Below are 17,838 nucleotides of genomic sequence, written 5' to 3' on the forward strand. Positions count from 1 at the left end.
AGCGCTCGAATCGTATGATCCGTGAAACAAAGTCGCACTCGTCCACTTACTCCCTCTTTTCTTTTTTTTTAATAATGCAAGACTTGCGTGTCTTGTGGTCTGCATTCTCATCCATCCTTGTTTTTCTCTTATACTAGTGCAAGGATCACATATTCTTTGACTTGCTTTCTAATGTCCTGCCTCCTCTTCTTCTCTAGTTGCCAAGATTACTCTCTTGGTGATTTACTTAATCATATTTCGGACTCGTGCTCATTGTGCCACTGAAACCAAGCTGCACCCGTCTGACCACCCCTGTCATGGTGAAACTGGTCCTCGGTTGCTTGTTCTCCAGTTCAGTGAGGATCTGGCCTGGCAGTTCAGACTGGACTGTTTGCATTGTAGCAGGATCAAGACTGATTTGCATATGATGGGGCAAAAGTAAGATGGCATGGTGGGCAAAAGAGTGATGGATTGATGGATTGGAATGCTATGCCAAGCAGTTGCCAGTGGCTGCGGTTAATTCAGTCGTGACACCCATCACTTGCTGTATACTTCATTGCGTCACCCTGAGGGGGATGGATGTGCCCAGACGTGGGTCTGTGCACACTGTGACACTGGAACCAACCTATAGCCAGTTGATGAGCCCATAGTAAGGTAAAATGGGTCCTGGGTTGCTTGTGTACTGATTCACGGAGGACCTGGCCTGGCAGTTCAGACTGGGCTGTGCATGTTGGAGCAGGGTCAGGACTGATGTGCATATGGCTGGGTCCAAACTGAGGTGGACGTGGAGTGCAAAATCACAATGGACTGGGATGCGGGCGACAAATTACCAGCGACTGCAATTCAAACATTCCACTCATTATTACATTATCCTTAAGGCTCACAGTTTTCCATTTTTACAAAATAATACAGTAAAGAAAATAGTGGGCTTCCTGTCTGTATTTGTTTTTTAAAACAGAAAAATACTGATAATTGAGCTTCTTTTGAGCGATTCCCTAAGTTATCATTCGGGCACTGCAGGCCAATAACCGTGTATGTTGACAGCACAGGAAGTCTAAAAATAATCTGACATTTCCCTAAATAGGATGGGATTTCCTTAAATAACTACACATCTCAGCATTTCTTTGTGTTATACTGCTTATGTGCTCATTTGGGTGTTTTGTTTTATTATGTTTGGCTTTTTAATGTGCTAAAACCAGAAAGATAGTGAAGAATGTGTGCACATTTATCAGTTAAAAAAACATACAAATTACAACTTCATCTGTCCACAAAAGTAAAAAAAATAGATGATGAGATGGACAAAAAGAAATATGGATAAATACAGGTGGAAATGTTTTAAAAACCATAAAAACCTGAGCCCTAGTTATCATCCATCACCATTGTCTCTTCCTTGTAACTGAGCTCCCTGTACCATATCCTGCCCCCTTTGCTCATGCAATATAATCTGTGACGTGCTTCCACACGTATACTTCTCTCCCTCCTTTTCACAACAGTGTTGATCTGTGGCAACCTTGCCATCGCATCTCACCCTGCTCTCCTTTTCTCTTTTCGACGGTGCAGGGATTACATGGACAATGACTTGGATGGTGGTGAGATGGAAAGCATCAGCCGACCCCAAAGCACTCCACCTGTACCCACGGCCCCAAACTGCCTGAACTCCCACTTCAACCAGGACCATCTGGGCCTGGATAATGCAGGTAAGTCCTGTCCCGTCTCGTGATGTCAGCCTCCTAGCGCACTCCGTTGGCCTGTGTGGAACAGTTCGTATTGCAAATAGCGAGCTTTTCGAATCTGAATTCAGTTTACACCAGAGCAAGGATCAAATCTCATTGCTAGGGATGCAAATGAACATTACCTAACAATTTCCTTTCAGCTGTTTACCCAGTAATTCTTTTTGGAACAAAAGCTCTGGTCATAGATTTCATTCTCATCCTCTGGGGCCCACCATTTTTCCATTGGCTTCAGTGCTTATGCCAATTTTTGCTTTAGAAAGATTGAGACTCATTTAGTCTCCCAAAAGGGGTTATTAGAGGGAAGTGAGGCTTGTGTTGCTAGAAAAAGTGAGAATCTGTGAGGCTCGCACACGTTGTATAGAGCATCGAGCTCGCCTGTGGGAAACTGCATTTCTTTGAGGAATAAAATAATAAGATTTGCCAAGATAATCATTTTCATTTCTGTAGAATAGTTAATTTCGTATTTTAGTAGTGTACACACACACCACAAATTCTTACTTGTACTTGTTAGCATTATTTTTCACTGAAGTATTTCAGAATAGATTGCAGAAAATCAGCAGCTCTCTGGAACAAACAATTGTTTTGTTGACTATTGTCAGAGGCACCGTTTTGGTGGTATTCAAGGCTTCTTTGTGAAAAACATAAATAGTCCAGTAACAATTTCCATTTGGTGACCAAATATTCATTTTTACTGTTCCTAGATTGGAATGGTTGTGGCTCAGATGAGTGAAGTACGAATGGTGGCGGGCACTCTAAGGGAGCTCCCGTTCTCTCTGGTGTTTAAAAAAGGGGGCCATGAGCTATCCACTCTCTTCGCACCACGCTTCTTGCTCTGGTCAGCTCATGCTTTCACCAAAAGGCCTTGAGGATCTGTGCTGCTCTAGTGAAGCCCTAGTTTGCAAAGAGTGAACTGCAGAGGCCTGAAGTCACTGCATCCTTTATTCAAACAGATGCACAGAATGTCAAGATACACTATTTATCATTTCTAGCCAAGCTCTTCTCATCTTTTTGCAAAAGTTCTCCGACTTGTGATATTGTCAGAATCGTGAAACAGAGCCAGTCTTTATAAATATCTTCATAAACCAAGGGTCATGATCATGATTCTTTTTGTGCCTGGGGTTTGCAGTCTCTGTTCTGAAGATGCATTCAACTATGGGCTGCTTTATAGATCTTTTGTAGCAGGATTTTTGTGCATGAAATTCTGCCTGCATATGTGTTTAGCGTGTGTTTGTATGTAATGTGTGTTGCTTTCATGGGTTTTTCATGTATGCTTTTGCATGTCAATAGGCCTGATTTAGATCATGGCCGGGACGGTTACTCCGTCACAAATGGACGGATATCCCGTCTGCCATATTACAACCCCATTATAGCTTATGGGGATCGTAATACGGCGGACAGGATATCAGTCACGGTTGTGATGGAGTATTCCCTCCGCCAGGATCTGACTCGGGCCCTTTGACTGTGTTTATCTACAAGGGCTTCACATGCCTGTGCATGTGTGTCAATTACAAGGATTTGCAGGGGAGGGAGAGACTGTTTATGTGATTTACACACGCCTGTGCATACATGGGTGCCTGTTTATGTGTATGTTTGTAAGTGTGAGAGAATGAGATTGTGTGGGAAGCTGGCTGTCTATATAGTGGACAAGCAAGAGTTGCACTGTGCAAAGAGTCCGGGCAAACCTCAAAGGTATCACAGAGGCACAGATTACACCCCTTATGCTCTCTTTTGTGGGCGAGCAGCGAGGCATATCCGAGGGTACTGCTGAGCTTGTAAGGCACACAAGGGCAGTAAGTGACACTCACGTTCAATAATAAAATCCAACATCAGTTTATAAAAATAACACATACTTTTATATAAATTTAGATACCAAGATCACCGGAATCAGGCGAGTACTTTTTCAGATAGGATTTTTTTAGAGTTTTCAAAAGTCAACACTTAGTGCATTTTTCTGTAGCTGCAATGTTACTTTATGGGAGAGAAAACACACACAGCAACTCCACAGTACTCCACAGCAACTTACAGGACCGTTCTCCTGGACTTAAGTTGAGTATGAGGCAAGATCCAAGGCCACAACAACAGTTCGCCTCTGGAGGCTCTGGGGTGTCCCGGTGCAGAGGTGTGTTAAGATGTCAGGTGTCCCATTCAAGTCAGTGGGGATAGGTCTGGTCACAAAGAGGCTGCAGAGCAGAGGCGGACTGAGTCCAGTCCGGGTAAACCATCAAGGTGGTTCTGTTCTTGTGATAGTCAGGGATGTACCAAGGGGGTTCATTTCCTGTGATGCTCAGGGACGTAGGGACACCAGTGGTCCTGTTTCCCTTACTCTGAGGTGGTCGTGTGCCAAGGTGGTTTGGACCATTGGGTTTCCATCGCTGCTGGCTGTGGCGGTGGAGGGGGCCCACAGAAAGCAGGCTGTAGGTGTGGACAGGAAGACCAGTCCGGCCGAACCAACAAACGGGCTAGGGTCTCACGGGCCTGGGGGACTAAGGGACACCAGTGGTCCTTTTCTCATCAGTCCGGGGCATCTGAACCGTCAGGTCTCCATCACCAGAGGCGGTTACAGTGAAGGGGGGTCCGCAGAAAGTGGCTGTAAACGCTGTCTGGAAGTCAACAGTTGGCAAACTCAAGGTGGGCTTCGTCTCTGGAGGGTTTGGGAACCAAGTTGACACAGTTGGCATACTTCACCTCAGGCTAGGCAGCTCAGGTGCAGTCGTGATGTCTGGCATCTGGTTTTGACAGCCTTGGGTCCTTACAGTTCTTGTTTGGTTGCCTGCGGATGCAGGGATGCAGGGATGCAGCTCCTCTGCTTCAAGGGAGTTCTTCTTGGCGGTTTGTGAAGCACTGGCTGCTCTCCTGGTTTCATGGAGGCAGGAGTGACAGGACAAATTTTACTCCTCGAGGGTCGGGTGCAGCAGGCTGGCTGGCAGGGTGTGCACCAAGTCAGTTGTGCTTCTCGGTTCATGGGAGAGCAGGCTTCTTCGTCCACTCCTTCTTTTGTGTCCAGCGAAGATCTGTTTTCCTGATATCAGAGGGTCCCCTAAATGCTCAATTTAGGGAGGGTTAAGTGGAGTGAAGGGCCTCTACGCCCCTAGATGACCACTTCCTTTGGGGAATGGGCATCACCCTGCCCCAGAATTCCTAATTCCACCACACACAAGATGGTGACATTTCCAAGGCTGTGTTTTTTTCAGGCTGGTAGTCCTAGAGGTGTGTCCAGCTTGCAATGCAATATGCCTCCTGTATAGCTAATTTTCCCGCCTGTCCAGGTGCAAAATGGGCCCTGGGGCAGGAGGGTCGCCATCTCCTTCCTGAGGGATGTCAGATTTGTATACCAAAGGCAGTGAGCTTCTTTGAAGGCTCCAGCCTGGAAATGCAGAGTTGCAGGTTATCCTGTTGGGAGGTTTGTGTAACACCCTGCCAGAGTAAGCTTTGTTCCTGACCTCCAGAGAGCAATGGATGTCACCCTTGGGGTCAGAATCTCATCTGTTGGTGATAGGCTAGCTAGAGCTAGCCAGGTAGCCGCAGTAGGTAGTTTTTCAGGGGGGCACCTCTAAGGTGCCCTCTGGGTGCATGTATCAATAAATCCATCACAGGAATCAGTGATGGTTTATTGATACGAGATGTTTGATACCAAACATCCCTATTTGCAGTGAAGCCATCGTATTGGGGAACTTGTATTGACTAGTGTCCAGCACATGTAATCACGGCTTCACTGTTCACTTACTAGGGCTAAGAATCGACAAAGACATAGTAGGGGCATAATTGCTCATGCATATATGCCCTCACCAATAATATAATGCACCTGTCTTAGGGCTGTAAGGGTTGTTGTAGAGGTGACGTACAAATATTATAAGCAGCGTTAGGGGACATGGCACACAAGTGTGTGCATGTCGTGTTTTCACTTTTTGGAGCACCTTTGCACGCAGCCTACAATGGCAGTCTGTATGAGATTGGAGCTGGGTCCCTTAGAGTGGCACAAGTTATGCTGCAGCTCTTAGGAACCCTCTTTAGTACCTGTGCCCTAGGTAACAGAGGCACCATGTACTAGGGACTTTGAAAAGGTGCTAAAGGCCTAGTCACTTGGGGATCAAGGGACCAGGGACTTGTTTTAGAGTGAGATAGCACTGGCACTGGGGTCCTGGTTAGCAGGAACCAGGTGCACTTCAGTCAAAGTTGCATCAAAAAACAGGCAAAAAGTGTGTGTGTGAGGGGGTGGGGGAAGGGGTTTGGGGTGGGTGTTGGGGACGGTTGTCTACTGCAAACAGAACCCGGTTTCCTACAGATTGCTTGGACTTGTGAAAACGTGTTGGGTGTGTGTTTGTTTACTTGGGCTTGAAGAATTGTGTGTGTGTACGCGCACGTGTCGGAGTGTGTGTAAGAGAGATTACTCAGGCGTACAGGACCCTGTTTCCGGCATGTGTGCATCTGCTGTGAGTACTTAGCATACTTATACATTTTTTCTTCTCTTCCAACAGATCCTGGCAGTGTGGGGAGCACAGCGTGCAGCGTGGGGAGCCTGAGTGGTTCTGGACACGCATATGAATGTAGCACTCCCTCGGAGACAAATTGTTCTTTTGACCCTGTGGACGAACCCTCCGAAATCCCATCCCTCTGCGACAGGGGCCTTCTCCACTCTTCGGACGCTGGGTTCTACCAGCTGACGCCAGGTCCCGATCCAACGGACCCTCATGACATCCTTCCGAGTGTTGGGGGGCACATAACCTTGGACTTTGCTCTCCCTGGGGGAATTAACGAGGGGCGCCCTCTTCTTGCCAATGTGGATTTGGGTCATGATGCCACGGAAGATGCTGCCACCCAAGTGTCGTTGTCGGTTACGGATTTTGGGCTAATTGGCCTCCGAGATCTAAACAGTTTCCTGACGACACACCCCTCTTGCCCATCGCCTTTGGTTCATTCTGAATCTTTTTCTCAGTGACTTGATTGCCTTTTGTGAGTGGGGCAAGAGAACAAGCAGTGACACTTTCTGTAGCTCTGCAGCGGATATCGGGGCAAGTGCCCCTCTAAAACTACAGTTGTGGGGCGCCTCCAGGATTTCCAAAGAGGCTCCAGTTCTCTCTCCCTGATCCAGGCTCTCCCGCCTGCCTCTGTTCCTTTCCTCTGACACCAAGGAACTTGGTCTATGAGCTTGCAGGGGTCCTCAGTCATGAAGAGTGGGTGATCCACAATATGTTTTGCAGAGTTCAGAACTCAGAGGAACTGGCTAACTTTCAGAAGTATATTCCCTCCTTCTTAGAGAGGAGAAATTACCCATGGTTACTGACTGACCTGTCGGCCACTGAGCAGTTAGCAATGACTCGAGCACCTGGGTAATACTTGTTGCAATATTAGGAATGACACCCTCTCAAGTCACCCCTATCTCAGAAGGTGGTAGGGAGATGTCATGCCAATTGGGTCAAAGGGAGAATAAGAAAGCCTCTCTTCAGGAGATCCGTTTACTGACCAAAGGATCTGCCAGTTGTCGTTCCCTTAGGCGTTGGAAACCCTTCCTTCAGTGAGCCTGAAAAAAGCATTAGTGCAGAGTTAGTTGTTTTTTTGTTTTTATATAGAGATTAGGGAAACGGTATGATACATTTTGTGCTGGAGGCTTTCTGCCTAGCAACACCTGAATGAACTGAGAGAGTGGTAGTTTATAGTTTAGATTCAGTTATCTAGGAAAAGAATTGTCTTTAGGGGTCCCACTATACCCATTCTGCACACCTTTGAAGACCAAGCACAGGCCCTGGGTGATCTGGGACTTTGCCTCTTTGCCAATAAAGGGTTCCTCAGGAGTTGCCCTCCAAGTCAGTGTTTGTGCACCTCAGAAGTTCAGCTGGTGCATCTTGGATGTGTTTGCCACACCTTCTGTGGGGTTTGGTGATGGGGCCTTCATTCTACCGCACATGTGCTCCAGCGCAACCCTCCGAGTCCTCATCGAATGTTGTTTCTCAGCCAATCAAATCGCTTCCATATCCCAACTCGAAGAAATCTGTTGAACTTCTGTTTGGAGCAGACATGCACATAGCTTACAATGAAAGAGATTTTCTGCCTTTTTTTATTTATTGTTTATTTATAAAATAATTTGAGAAGCGTGAATAAACCTTTTGAAAGTGATGAAGCAGGCCTAGTGGTTCTCGGTGTTATCTCTTGGTTGGTAGGATACATCTTCTGTTTCTCTGGCCTGCCTCTTTAGTGGTGGAGCAGTGGCTCAGAGGTCTCAGCAGTGTTATTGTTTAGAGGTGTTTCACGTCTGGTGGTTGAAGAGAAGCACATTGACTCGCGTGTGTGCTTCACGAATGTTGTATGGGATCACAAAAAAGAGTCACGCTGTAATCCCTAGAACAAGGGTGATAAAGCTACAGATAAATAAGTACTCTACAAAAATCCCTATATAAGTAGAATGCAGATTTGGGCATGTATTTATAAAGGTTAAAGAACAATTTCACCAACCTTTGGAACAAATCCACCATATAACGTAAGTCATTCAAATGTTGTATTTGCCATAAAGTATATATTTGTAACAAAGCATAACATATCTCCCTATGCTTAAGGGAATGTTAAGGCATGCGGATGACATTTTTCAAGACCCGGCTAGAGTGCGGGTTATTACTCCTAGAGTGGAGAAGAAATATAAGGCCTCCCCCTCAGACCCTGTATACATCAAAGGTCAGATTCCAACAGATTCTTTAGTAGTGACTAACACTAGGAAGAGCATTAACTCTCAAGCTGCTGGACTAGATGCTCAACCTCCTGATAAGTAGAGTAAACTAATTGCTCAAGCAGCAAATCACTGGTGTATCACCGACACGCTGGGACTCCTGCGAGGTACGACAGGGCCCTCTGGTACAAAATAGAGCAGTTACACAAATCCTTTCCGGGGGAACATAAAAGGGGCAAGAACTTGTTAATGAGGGACAGCTCATTTCTAATAACTCTGTACGCTGTACCTTAGACTCACCTGATACCACAGCCAGAGGTATTAATACTAGTGCCCTACTACGCCGACATGCGTGGCTGTGCATTTCCAGCTTCAAACAAGAGGTGCAAAAAACAATTTTAAATGTGTCTTTTGATAAGGAACACTTCTTTGGTCCTCAAGCAGACCAGGCTTTAGAGAAAATGAAAATGGACAAGGTGGCAAAATCCATGGGTGCGCTCCAGCTTACCAGCTCTTGTGGTGCTTTTTTTAGGCCGCAATACAAGCCAGCCTGTAAACCTCCTTCAGCTGAAACATCCTCAAAGTACAATAAGGGTCAGCCGCATACACCATCACACGGGGGATTCTACAAAGGGTCCTCTAGAAGAAACAATTAGAGGTAGAGATAAAAGAAAAACTCCCCTCGAGCCTCTGCCACTTTCTCCTAACAGTGACTTACTCCTGCTTCCCTCCGAACATTAGACACCTGTAGGAGGGCACCTTCAGTTCTTGCTACAAAACTGGCAACAAATTACAACAGAACAATGGGTGTTGGATACTATCCAACATGGTTATTGTCTGGAGCTCAGTTCCACACCTCCAAATATCCAACCTCTCATTCACAAACTCCCAGAGGATCACATCACTCTCCTCAAACAGGAATTTCAATTTCTGCTCACAAATAGAGCAATAGCACCAGTTCCTTTTCAGCATCAAGGAACAGGGGTGTGTTACCTTTTACTTTTTCATCCCAAGGAAAGGTCTCTCACTAAGACCCATCCGGGATCTCAGACCACTAAACCAGTACATCAGATCAGAACATTTTCACATGGTCACACTCTAAGACGTGTTACCCTTGCTACAGCAGAACGACTTTCTGTCGGCACTAGATTTAAAAGACACCTGTTTCCACATTCCTATTCACCCAGCTTATTGCAAATATCTCAGATTTGTCATACAGGGGCAGCACTATCAATTCAAAGTTCTCCTCTTCGTTGTCTCCACAGCACCAAAGGTGTTCACAAAGTGTCTAGCTGTGGTAGCAGCTCACCTCCACAGACAGAAGGTTCATGTTTACTCTTATCTAGACGACTGGCTTATCAAAGCCAGCTCTCGCAATCAATGTCTCAGCCATATTCAAATCACAGACTTTCTTCACCGGCTAGGATTCACAATCAACTTTCAGAAATCACATCTCACCCCACTTCAGGTACAGCCTTACCTTAGAGCCATAATGAATACAAAGCTAGGCATAGCATATCCAAATGCACAGAGTACAGAACTTCCAAGCACAACAACTTCACTTTTGCCCAAATATACAGGTCACAGTGAAATTAATCATGAAACTTCTGGGAATGATGGCCTCTTGCATTGCAATAGTGCCACATTCACGCCTTCACATGACCCCGCTGCAGGAATGTCTATCACGTCAGTGGTCTTAGGCACAGGGTCACTTACAGAATGTAGTGTTGGTAGACATCTGCAGCTTTCGCTCTCTGCAATGGTGGAACAAAACCAACTTTTTGAAAGGACAGCCATTTCTGGACCCTGTTCCACAGGTCATTCTGGCAACGGACGCTTCCCAAATAGGAGAGGGCGCTCATCCCCAAGACCTTACATTACAGGGTCTTTGGGATCACACACAAATACTTTTGCACATCAACTGTCTGGAGCTGCTAGCTATTCATCTAGCACTCAAGGCTTTTGTGACACATCTTATCAACAAAGTAGACCTCATTTGCACGGACAACGTGACAACCATGTTCTAACTGCAAAAACAGGGGGGCACATTCATTACAGTTGTCTCGCCTTGCACTGACAATTTGGTGTTGAACGATTCAACTCAAAATCTACCTGTTAGCGGATCACCTTCTGGGACACAATTTTGCTGACATTCTCGGCAGGATGCGCAACAAGTCCACGAGTGGGAACTCCACCCCAGGGTCCTGCAACCATACTTCCAAAATTTTTTCAGATACAGATATATTCGTAACAAAGGAAAACACAAGATGCCCAAACTTTGCCTCCAGGTTCCTACACCCTCAGTTTCGGGGTAATGCACTATGGATGAACTGGTCAGGAATATTTGCCTACACTTTTCCACCTCTCCCTCTCGTTCCGTATGTGGTTCGGAAACTCAGGCAAACTTCTCTCACACTAATTCTAGCAGCACCCACATGGGCAAGACAACCATGGTTCACCATTCTACTGGACCTATCAGTAGCGCCTCATGGGAAGCTTCCCTTCCACCCAGACCTTTTCACTCAGAACCAGGGCCAGACCAGGTACCCAGATCCCAAGGAGTTGAATCTTGCAATTTGGCTCCTGAAGTAATAGAACTGGGGTATTTGAATCTACCTCAAGAACATACGGACATTCTTAAAGAAGCACGCAGACCAACCACAACAGCATGTTATGCAGCAAAGTGGAAACACTTTGTTCACTATTGGATTTCTAAACATTGGAACCTTTTACAAGTGCTGGTACAACATATTATTTTGTATCACCTACATTTGCAAAGGGCAAACTTGGCATATACTTCTAGAAGGTTACATTTAGCAGCAATTGCTGCTCATCTCCAGAAACTTCAACGGTCTTCTCTTTTCAAAATCCCTGTCATAAAGGCTTTTATGGAAGGGCTTATGAGGGTAATACCACCAAATTTACTTCCAGTGCATTTTGGGAACCTTAATGTGGTACTCACTAGAATTATGGGACCACCTTCTGAACCACTACATTCATCTCCTTTGCAATTTCTTTTGTGGAAGATGTCCTTTTTAGTTGTCATCACTTCCCTAAGATGTGTAAGTGAGCTCCAGGCATTAACCTTGCAAGAACCCTTTTTCCAGATACATAAAGACAAAGTGGTTCTTCGTACCAACCCAAAATTTCTACTAGCAGTAGTATCTCAATTTCATCTCAACTAGACTACTGAATTGCTGTTATTTTCCCACAACCTGATTTGGTTGCTGAAAGAGTCCTCCACATGTTAGACATGAAAAGACTGCTTATGTTCTACATTGATAGAACTAAAACATTTAGTGAGACAAAACAACTCTTTGTTGCTTTCTCTTCACCTCATAAACGTAACCCTGTTACTAAATCAAGTATAGCAAGATAGATCGTTAAATGTATCCAAACGTGTTATGCAAAAGCCAATAGGTCACTACCTGTTACACCTAGAGCACACTCAACACGTAAAAAAGGTGCATCTGTGGCATTTCTAGGTAACATACCTGCAGTTGACATTTGTGAGGCAGCTACATGGTCAACACCTCACACATTTCCTAAACACTGTTGTGTGGATGTGCTAGCAAGCAAGCAAGCCAATGTAGGCCAGGCGGTGCTACGCACTCTTTTTCAAACTACTGTAACACGCACAGGTTACCCACTGCTTCTTGGGAGGCACTGATCTACAGTCTGTGCAGAGCATATGTATCTACAGCCTCACATGCCAACAAACAAAAAAGGTTACTTACCCAATAGGCATCTGTTTATGGCATGTAGTGCTGTAGATTCACTTGCGTTCACCCGCTTTCCCAGACACCTGTGGTTGTTTCAGTAATTTAACATATATTTACATGCATGGTCAGCTTTTCTTGCATATCTTTACACTACACTCCATTCACGACCGCCTGCGGGAAAACAGTCTGAAAATGGAGTCCAGGACCATGCTCGATGCCACAAGAGGAGGATTCACTCTACCTCATGACTCGAAAGACTTTACAAACAAAAACAACTTGCAACCTTCCGGACCCAACACTAGATGGCGGAAATATGCATAGCACATGAATCTACAGCACTACATGGCATAAACAGATGCTTACTGGTTAAGTAACATTTTCCTTATTTGTTGCGTTGTATGGTATCAGCATGTAATGATTTGAGCCGCATTCCACAAAGTGAGAATTACAGTGAGGGAGAATGTGCTCAGAGACTTATACTAGTGATTGAAACTGGGCTTCAGTTCATGACTCTTGCGCCATCTTAGTAGATCTCTGCTTGTACCATGCTTCTCTGTCTTTGAACCGTATGCCACCTTTCTCTTCTTACTCTCTAGCAGAGCTTAATTTGTGCTTGCTGCTTCCAGTGCTGAGCACCAGCACTTATTTTTGAGGGCCGGTACTTAGTTTTCTGCCTCAAGCATTTACTGCGAGCAAAAGACACATAAGGGAAAGACGGAGGAAGAGAAAAATGAAAAAGCATCACAAAGGGAGAAAGCAGAAAGCTGCAGGAGTGAACTGAAGGGGGCAGGGAGTGGCTTTAAATGGATTAAAGGGGTCCGAGATGGCTTCAGGATTACCCAGCCTCAGTATTCTGTGCTCACACATTTAATTGCATTGCAGCCGCGTGTTTAAGAGGAGGGTTTTGGGCACTGGAACGTTTTTATTTACAAATTAAGCAATGCTCTCTAGTGCATGGTCATTTTCACTTGCTATTCTACTCTCCTCTGTCAGCTTCTCTTCTGTCTCTGGCTTGCTTCCCTATGTGTGTTCCCCCTTGGTGCATGTTGTGTTGGTCTAATTTGTTGTCCAAACCATCTGTGAACTCTCTGCAACCAGTGCAATTTTTGCCTCTGGTGGGCTTCTGCTTCCAGACCCAAGACTTCGGAGTACCAGAAACAGACGCAGTTACTGTAATATGTAATTTGTGTAGTGCACTTAAAATACTTGGGTAGTCTTGTAGGACTCAATCCCTGTCTGGTTAGATGGAGGCGGAAGCCTGCCTGTATTGTCTGAATGGTTTCCAACCATTTTCAAGTCCCAGCCTGCTCTAATGATTGGAAGAGTGTGTAGTTGAGGAGCAGCTTAGATGGCAAGAGAATGATGTCACTGGTGAGGCTCCAAGCAGAGCTTGGAGATGTATGGCTGTTCGCTGGGCTTAGGCACACCTGTGTCCAGATGTGAGTGAGGAGGACAAAATGCATTTGTAACTACTTTGCACACACGCCTTCCTTGGGTGCCATGCTCATCATCTCATATGTAGGCTCGTATGGTTGGACTGGTTAACGTTTTGTGAGCTTGTGATCGTTTGCCAGGTGTTTGTGAGTTGTTTCCTAAAGTTTAATCTTCTGGATCAGTTATCCATTTGTTGGGTGCTGATGCCAACCAACGTCGCCTTCCCTTTGAGGTAGTTGAGAAACCCAGAAGCCTCCGTATAGGTTCTAGTCTCTAATTGAGGTGTAGAATTATTGCTGATAGACAACGCAATAAGGAGCAGTCACTGAGAGCCGCCTGCTTTCTAGACAGTGACTTAAAACGACTAAGAGCCAGCAAGACAACAGGTAACAATTGATGGAAGCTGAGGCCTGAAATTGTTACTAGTTGTAAGTTCTAGGAATGGGCGTATGGTGCTTTATCCATTATTATCCTTTGAGTGACCAGCCAGGAGGCAATAGTTTTACCTAACTTACTGGACAGTTTACTGCAAATTCTATACATAGTCTTTCTGGATGATTTATGTGTCCACAGGACTTTGTGTTCTTCAGCCTGAATGTGTAACTTAGACTTTCCATAGTTGGGAATGAAGTACTTGTAAGTTGAGTACTGATGGTAGAGCTATCTCAGAAAATAGCAATGAGAGGGATGGAGGGACGGTGAGAAGATTGGAGCAGAGAACTGGATTGTGATAAGCGAGCGAGAAGGTCCTGGAGTAAGAGAGGCTGAAGTGGGTGAAATTGACTTGGGAGCAAGGTGGGGAAAGACAGAGGGGAGAACCAATCTGTGATGAACAGGAGAGGACAGATGATCAAAGGGGAGAGAGTTAGTGAAAGAATGAGGAGATTGAAGGGAAGGAGAACTGGACTGTGGCGACCAACCAAGAGCAAAGTACATGATGCTAGGCCTGAGGGAGGTGGGGTAAGAGAGGGAAGAGCGAGGTTAGGAAGGATGGAGAAGCGCAAGAGTGCAGTGATGGAGAGAGAAGATGGCTGTTGGGGGATAGCAAGGGTGGGGGAAGTATGAAAGGACGGGAGGACAAGGGAAGGCGAAACAGGGTGGGGGAGAAAAAGTAACAAGTATACAACAACCATAATATGTTAAAAAAGAGAGTAGACCTGAACACTTGCTTTACACCAGAGTCAATGAGACATACAGTTAAGAGAATTGAGTTTTAGAAAATGGTGAAAGACTGCAGGGTGCAGAGAGTTCCAGAGGAAGGAGGCAGCTTTGAAGAATGATTGACGTAATACAACATCCTGAAGGTAGAAATTTCTACAAGAAGTCTATGTTTGTCCCTAAGGTTTCTCACCCTGCCGGATGTCTTGAGCAGATGTACAAAGAAGGTGGAGATTGTGAGTGGATAGGTGTGTAGGCTGAACTTCCCACAATTAATTTAATTCTGGCCTCAATGGGATCCCAGTAAAGCTGGATTAGAATCAGAATGATGTGGTCAAACTTATTTGACGTAGACAAGTGTCCTAAGGGCAGATAGGGAGTCACCTTGTCAGACCAGCATTGTAGAGGTCAAAATGAGAGAATGAGTGCTCAAACTACTGTTTTTAGCCAAATCTGGAGGTAAAAGCAGTTTTAATTTTTGAAGTACCTGGAGTTGAAAGTTAGCCACTGATTAGCGGGGAGTCCACTGTGATTCCATAGGGTTTGACTGTCTGTGAAAGAGAGGGAGAGTATTTGGTAATGTCTAAATGCCTCAGCAGGTCAGACGTCAAGATTGTTTTTGTGCTGCGGAGATAACAGGGCAACTTCTGCCTTTTTATGGGCAAGAGTCAGGAGCTTTGCCTTCACCCACGTCTGAATCTTCGAAAGGAAAGTTCATAGGTCGAGTGTGTCTCAAAAATGTGGATTTCAAATAACTTTTGCCATCTGCATATTGATGAATAGCGACACCTGTTCCTTTGCAGATTTCAGACACTGGATCCACACACAAGTTAAAGAGTGCAGAGCTTAGAATAGATGTAGGCAAATTACATTACTTACTGGAGCAAGATGAGAGATACAGCGCTCTATCTTGAGAATTGGAGAATGGTTGGAAAGAAGCTAGGTAAAACCAGTTTACCTCAAGCCAAAGCCGCGTTTAAGGATGGGGGGGCGCAATTAGCTGTGACCATTTTTGTTGAATGCTGCTGTAAGATCGAGCAGAACGAGGAGGCAGGAGTCACCGGGTCTCTATCATTTTGTGGATATTGTCAAGTATTTTTAATGAGAGTTTTGATTCCACAACCCTTGTTGAACCCCGATTAGTGAACCGGAAGTATGTTTTCATTGTTGATATGTTTTGAGTTGTAGGAAGACGGTGTAGGGAGACGTAGAAGTGTACTAGGTCGATAAGGTTAAGATAGTTGTGGAGTCTAGCTAGGTTCAGATGGCTGGTGGTATCTGAGTGTGCTTGCAACCAAGGCTTGCATAACATAAGTGAGTCTCTAGTTGGCAGTCGGTTTGCACCCTGTCCAAGTAGGGACCCTCACTCTAGTCAGGATAAGGGAGATACCCGCTCATATAACCCCTGCTAGCTTGGCACGAGCAGTCGGGCTTATCTCAGAAGCAATGTGTAAAGCATTTGCACATAATACAAAGTAATAAGTGAAAACACTACAAAAGGACACCACACCAGTTTTAGAAAAATAGCCAATATTTATCTATATAAAACAAGGCCAAATACAATAAAAATCAGACATACAGTAATAAAAATATGTATTCTGCAAGATTTACTAAAAAATACAGTTCCTTGAAGTCGATAGCTCCACCTGGGGCTATCACAGTGTCATGATCAACAAAACCAACAGTTCAGGTCGGCCGCGGCGTTGCGGGCCAGCTACGGTGTCGGGAAGACCCGCAAACAGTACCTTGGGTTTGCAGGGTGTTGTGATCCTTGCGGTGAGCTCCGGAGAGCGCCATTGCTGATGTCGCGGTGTCGATTCCAGAGTCTGTGCAGAAGTCATCGGGCACTTGCGGTCACATGCGTTGCAGATCGAACTCCAGGCTGATGAAGTCAGGTGTGCTGGCGTGGATGGTGTCGGGCTGCGGTGCAAAGTGGGATGATGCGACGTGTGGTGCCCACAGGTCACGGTGCCGGCAGCGGCTCGGTGACGGCATCCAGTGGCGTTAGTGAGACCAGGGCTGCGGTGCGAAGCGGGGCGGTGCGACGTGGTGTCCACAGGTCACAGTGCAGGCAGCGTCATCGTCGTTGCTGAAGCGTTGTCGTCAGTAGGCCCAAGCCAGCGGTACGTGACGGTGCTTCGTGACCCTCATGAGCGGTGTCCACAGGCCATGGTGCGGGCAGTGGCGCCAGTGTCAGCAGGAGCGTTGTCGTCGGGGATGCCCAGGCTGCGGTGTAAGCAGGCGATGCCAGAGTGTGGGGCCCACAGGTCGCGGTGCGAGCAGCGGCTCAGTTAAGTCGTCCAATGACAACGTCGGTGAGACCAGGGTTGTGGTGCGAATCAGGGCAATGCGACTCCGTGCGGCGTCGGCAGGTAACGGTGCATGCCAGTGGCGTCGTTGCAGTGGTTTCTCCTCTTGAACAGCACAAAACACACTGTTCCCAGTGCTGCAGGTCGAGGAAACTGAAGCTCACGTTGTCCGTGCAAATAAGGTCTACTTTGTTGATAAGATGTGTCACAAAAGCCTTGAGTGCTAGATGAATAGCTAGCAGCTCCAGACAGTTGATGTGCAAGCTCTACTCCAAGCCCTTGGAGAATTTTCTCAAGCAGGACACACAGGAAAGTTCACCCTTTGCACTCTTTTGAGGCAGAAGCAGCAACTGCAGGCCAGTCCAGCAAAGCAAAACAGCAAAGGGACAGTACTCCTCCTTCAGCTTTTCAGCTCTTCTCCTGGGAAGAGATTCCTCTGGACTCCAGAAAGATTCTAAAAGTCTGGGGTTTTGGGTCTTTTTCTTATACCCAGTTCTGCCTTTGAAGTTGGCAAACTTCAAAGCGAAGTCTCAAGTGTTTGCACGATCCTTCCTTGTCCAGGCCAGGCCCCAGACGCACACCAGGGGGTCAGAGACTGCATTGTGTGAGGGCAGGCATAGTCCTTTCAGGTGTGAGTGACCACTCCTCCCTCCTCTCTAGCTCAGATGGCTCATCAGGATATGTAGGCTACACCCCGCCCCCTTTTATTTCACTGTCTAGAGAGGTGCAAAACAGCCCAACTGTCAAACGGACCTAGACAGACAATCCACAAACAGGCAGAGTCACAGAATGGTATAAGCAAGAAAAGGCCTACTTTCTAAAAGTGGCATTTTCAAATGGACAATTTA

General features: G+C 46.0%; 1 protein-coding gene across 2 annotated transcripts in view; it reads left to right on the plus strand.

Moving 5' to 3' along the window:
• MIER2 (MIER family member 2) overlaps positions 1-7,832 on the plus strand; it is a 41,211-nt gene extending 33,379 nt beyond the window's left edge. For both annotated transcript variants that reach the window (XM_069217015.1, XM_069217014.1), the window contains exons 12-13: positions 1,540-1,676; positions 6,188-7,832. In XM_069217015.1, coding sequence (XP_069073116.1) covers positions 1,540-1,676; positions 6,188-6,648 — 598 coding nt within the window. In that variant the 3' untranslated portion in view covers positions 6,649-7,832. The remainder of the gene's footprint in view (positions 1-1,539; positions 1,677-6,187) is intronic.
• Positions 7,833-17,838: the final 10,006 nt, after the last annotated feature.

Source organism: Pleurodeles waltl, chromosome 12 (genome assembly GCF_031143425.1).
Source record: "Pleurodeles waltl isolate 20211129_DDA chromosome 12, aPleWal1.hap1.20221129, whole genome shotgun sequence".
Taxonomy (NCBI): domain Eukaryota; kingdom Metazoa; phylum Chordata; class Amphibia; order Caudata; family Salamandridae; genus Pleurodeles; species Pleurodeles waltl.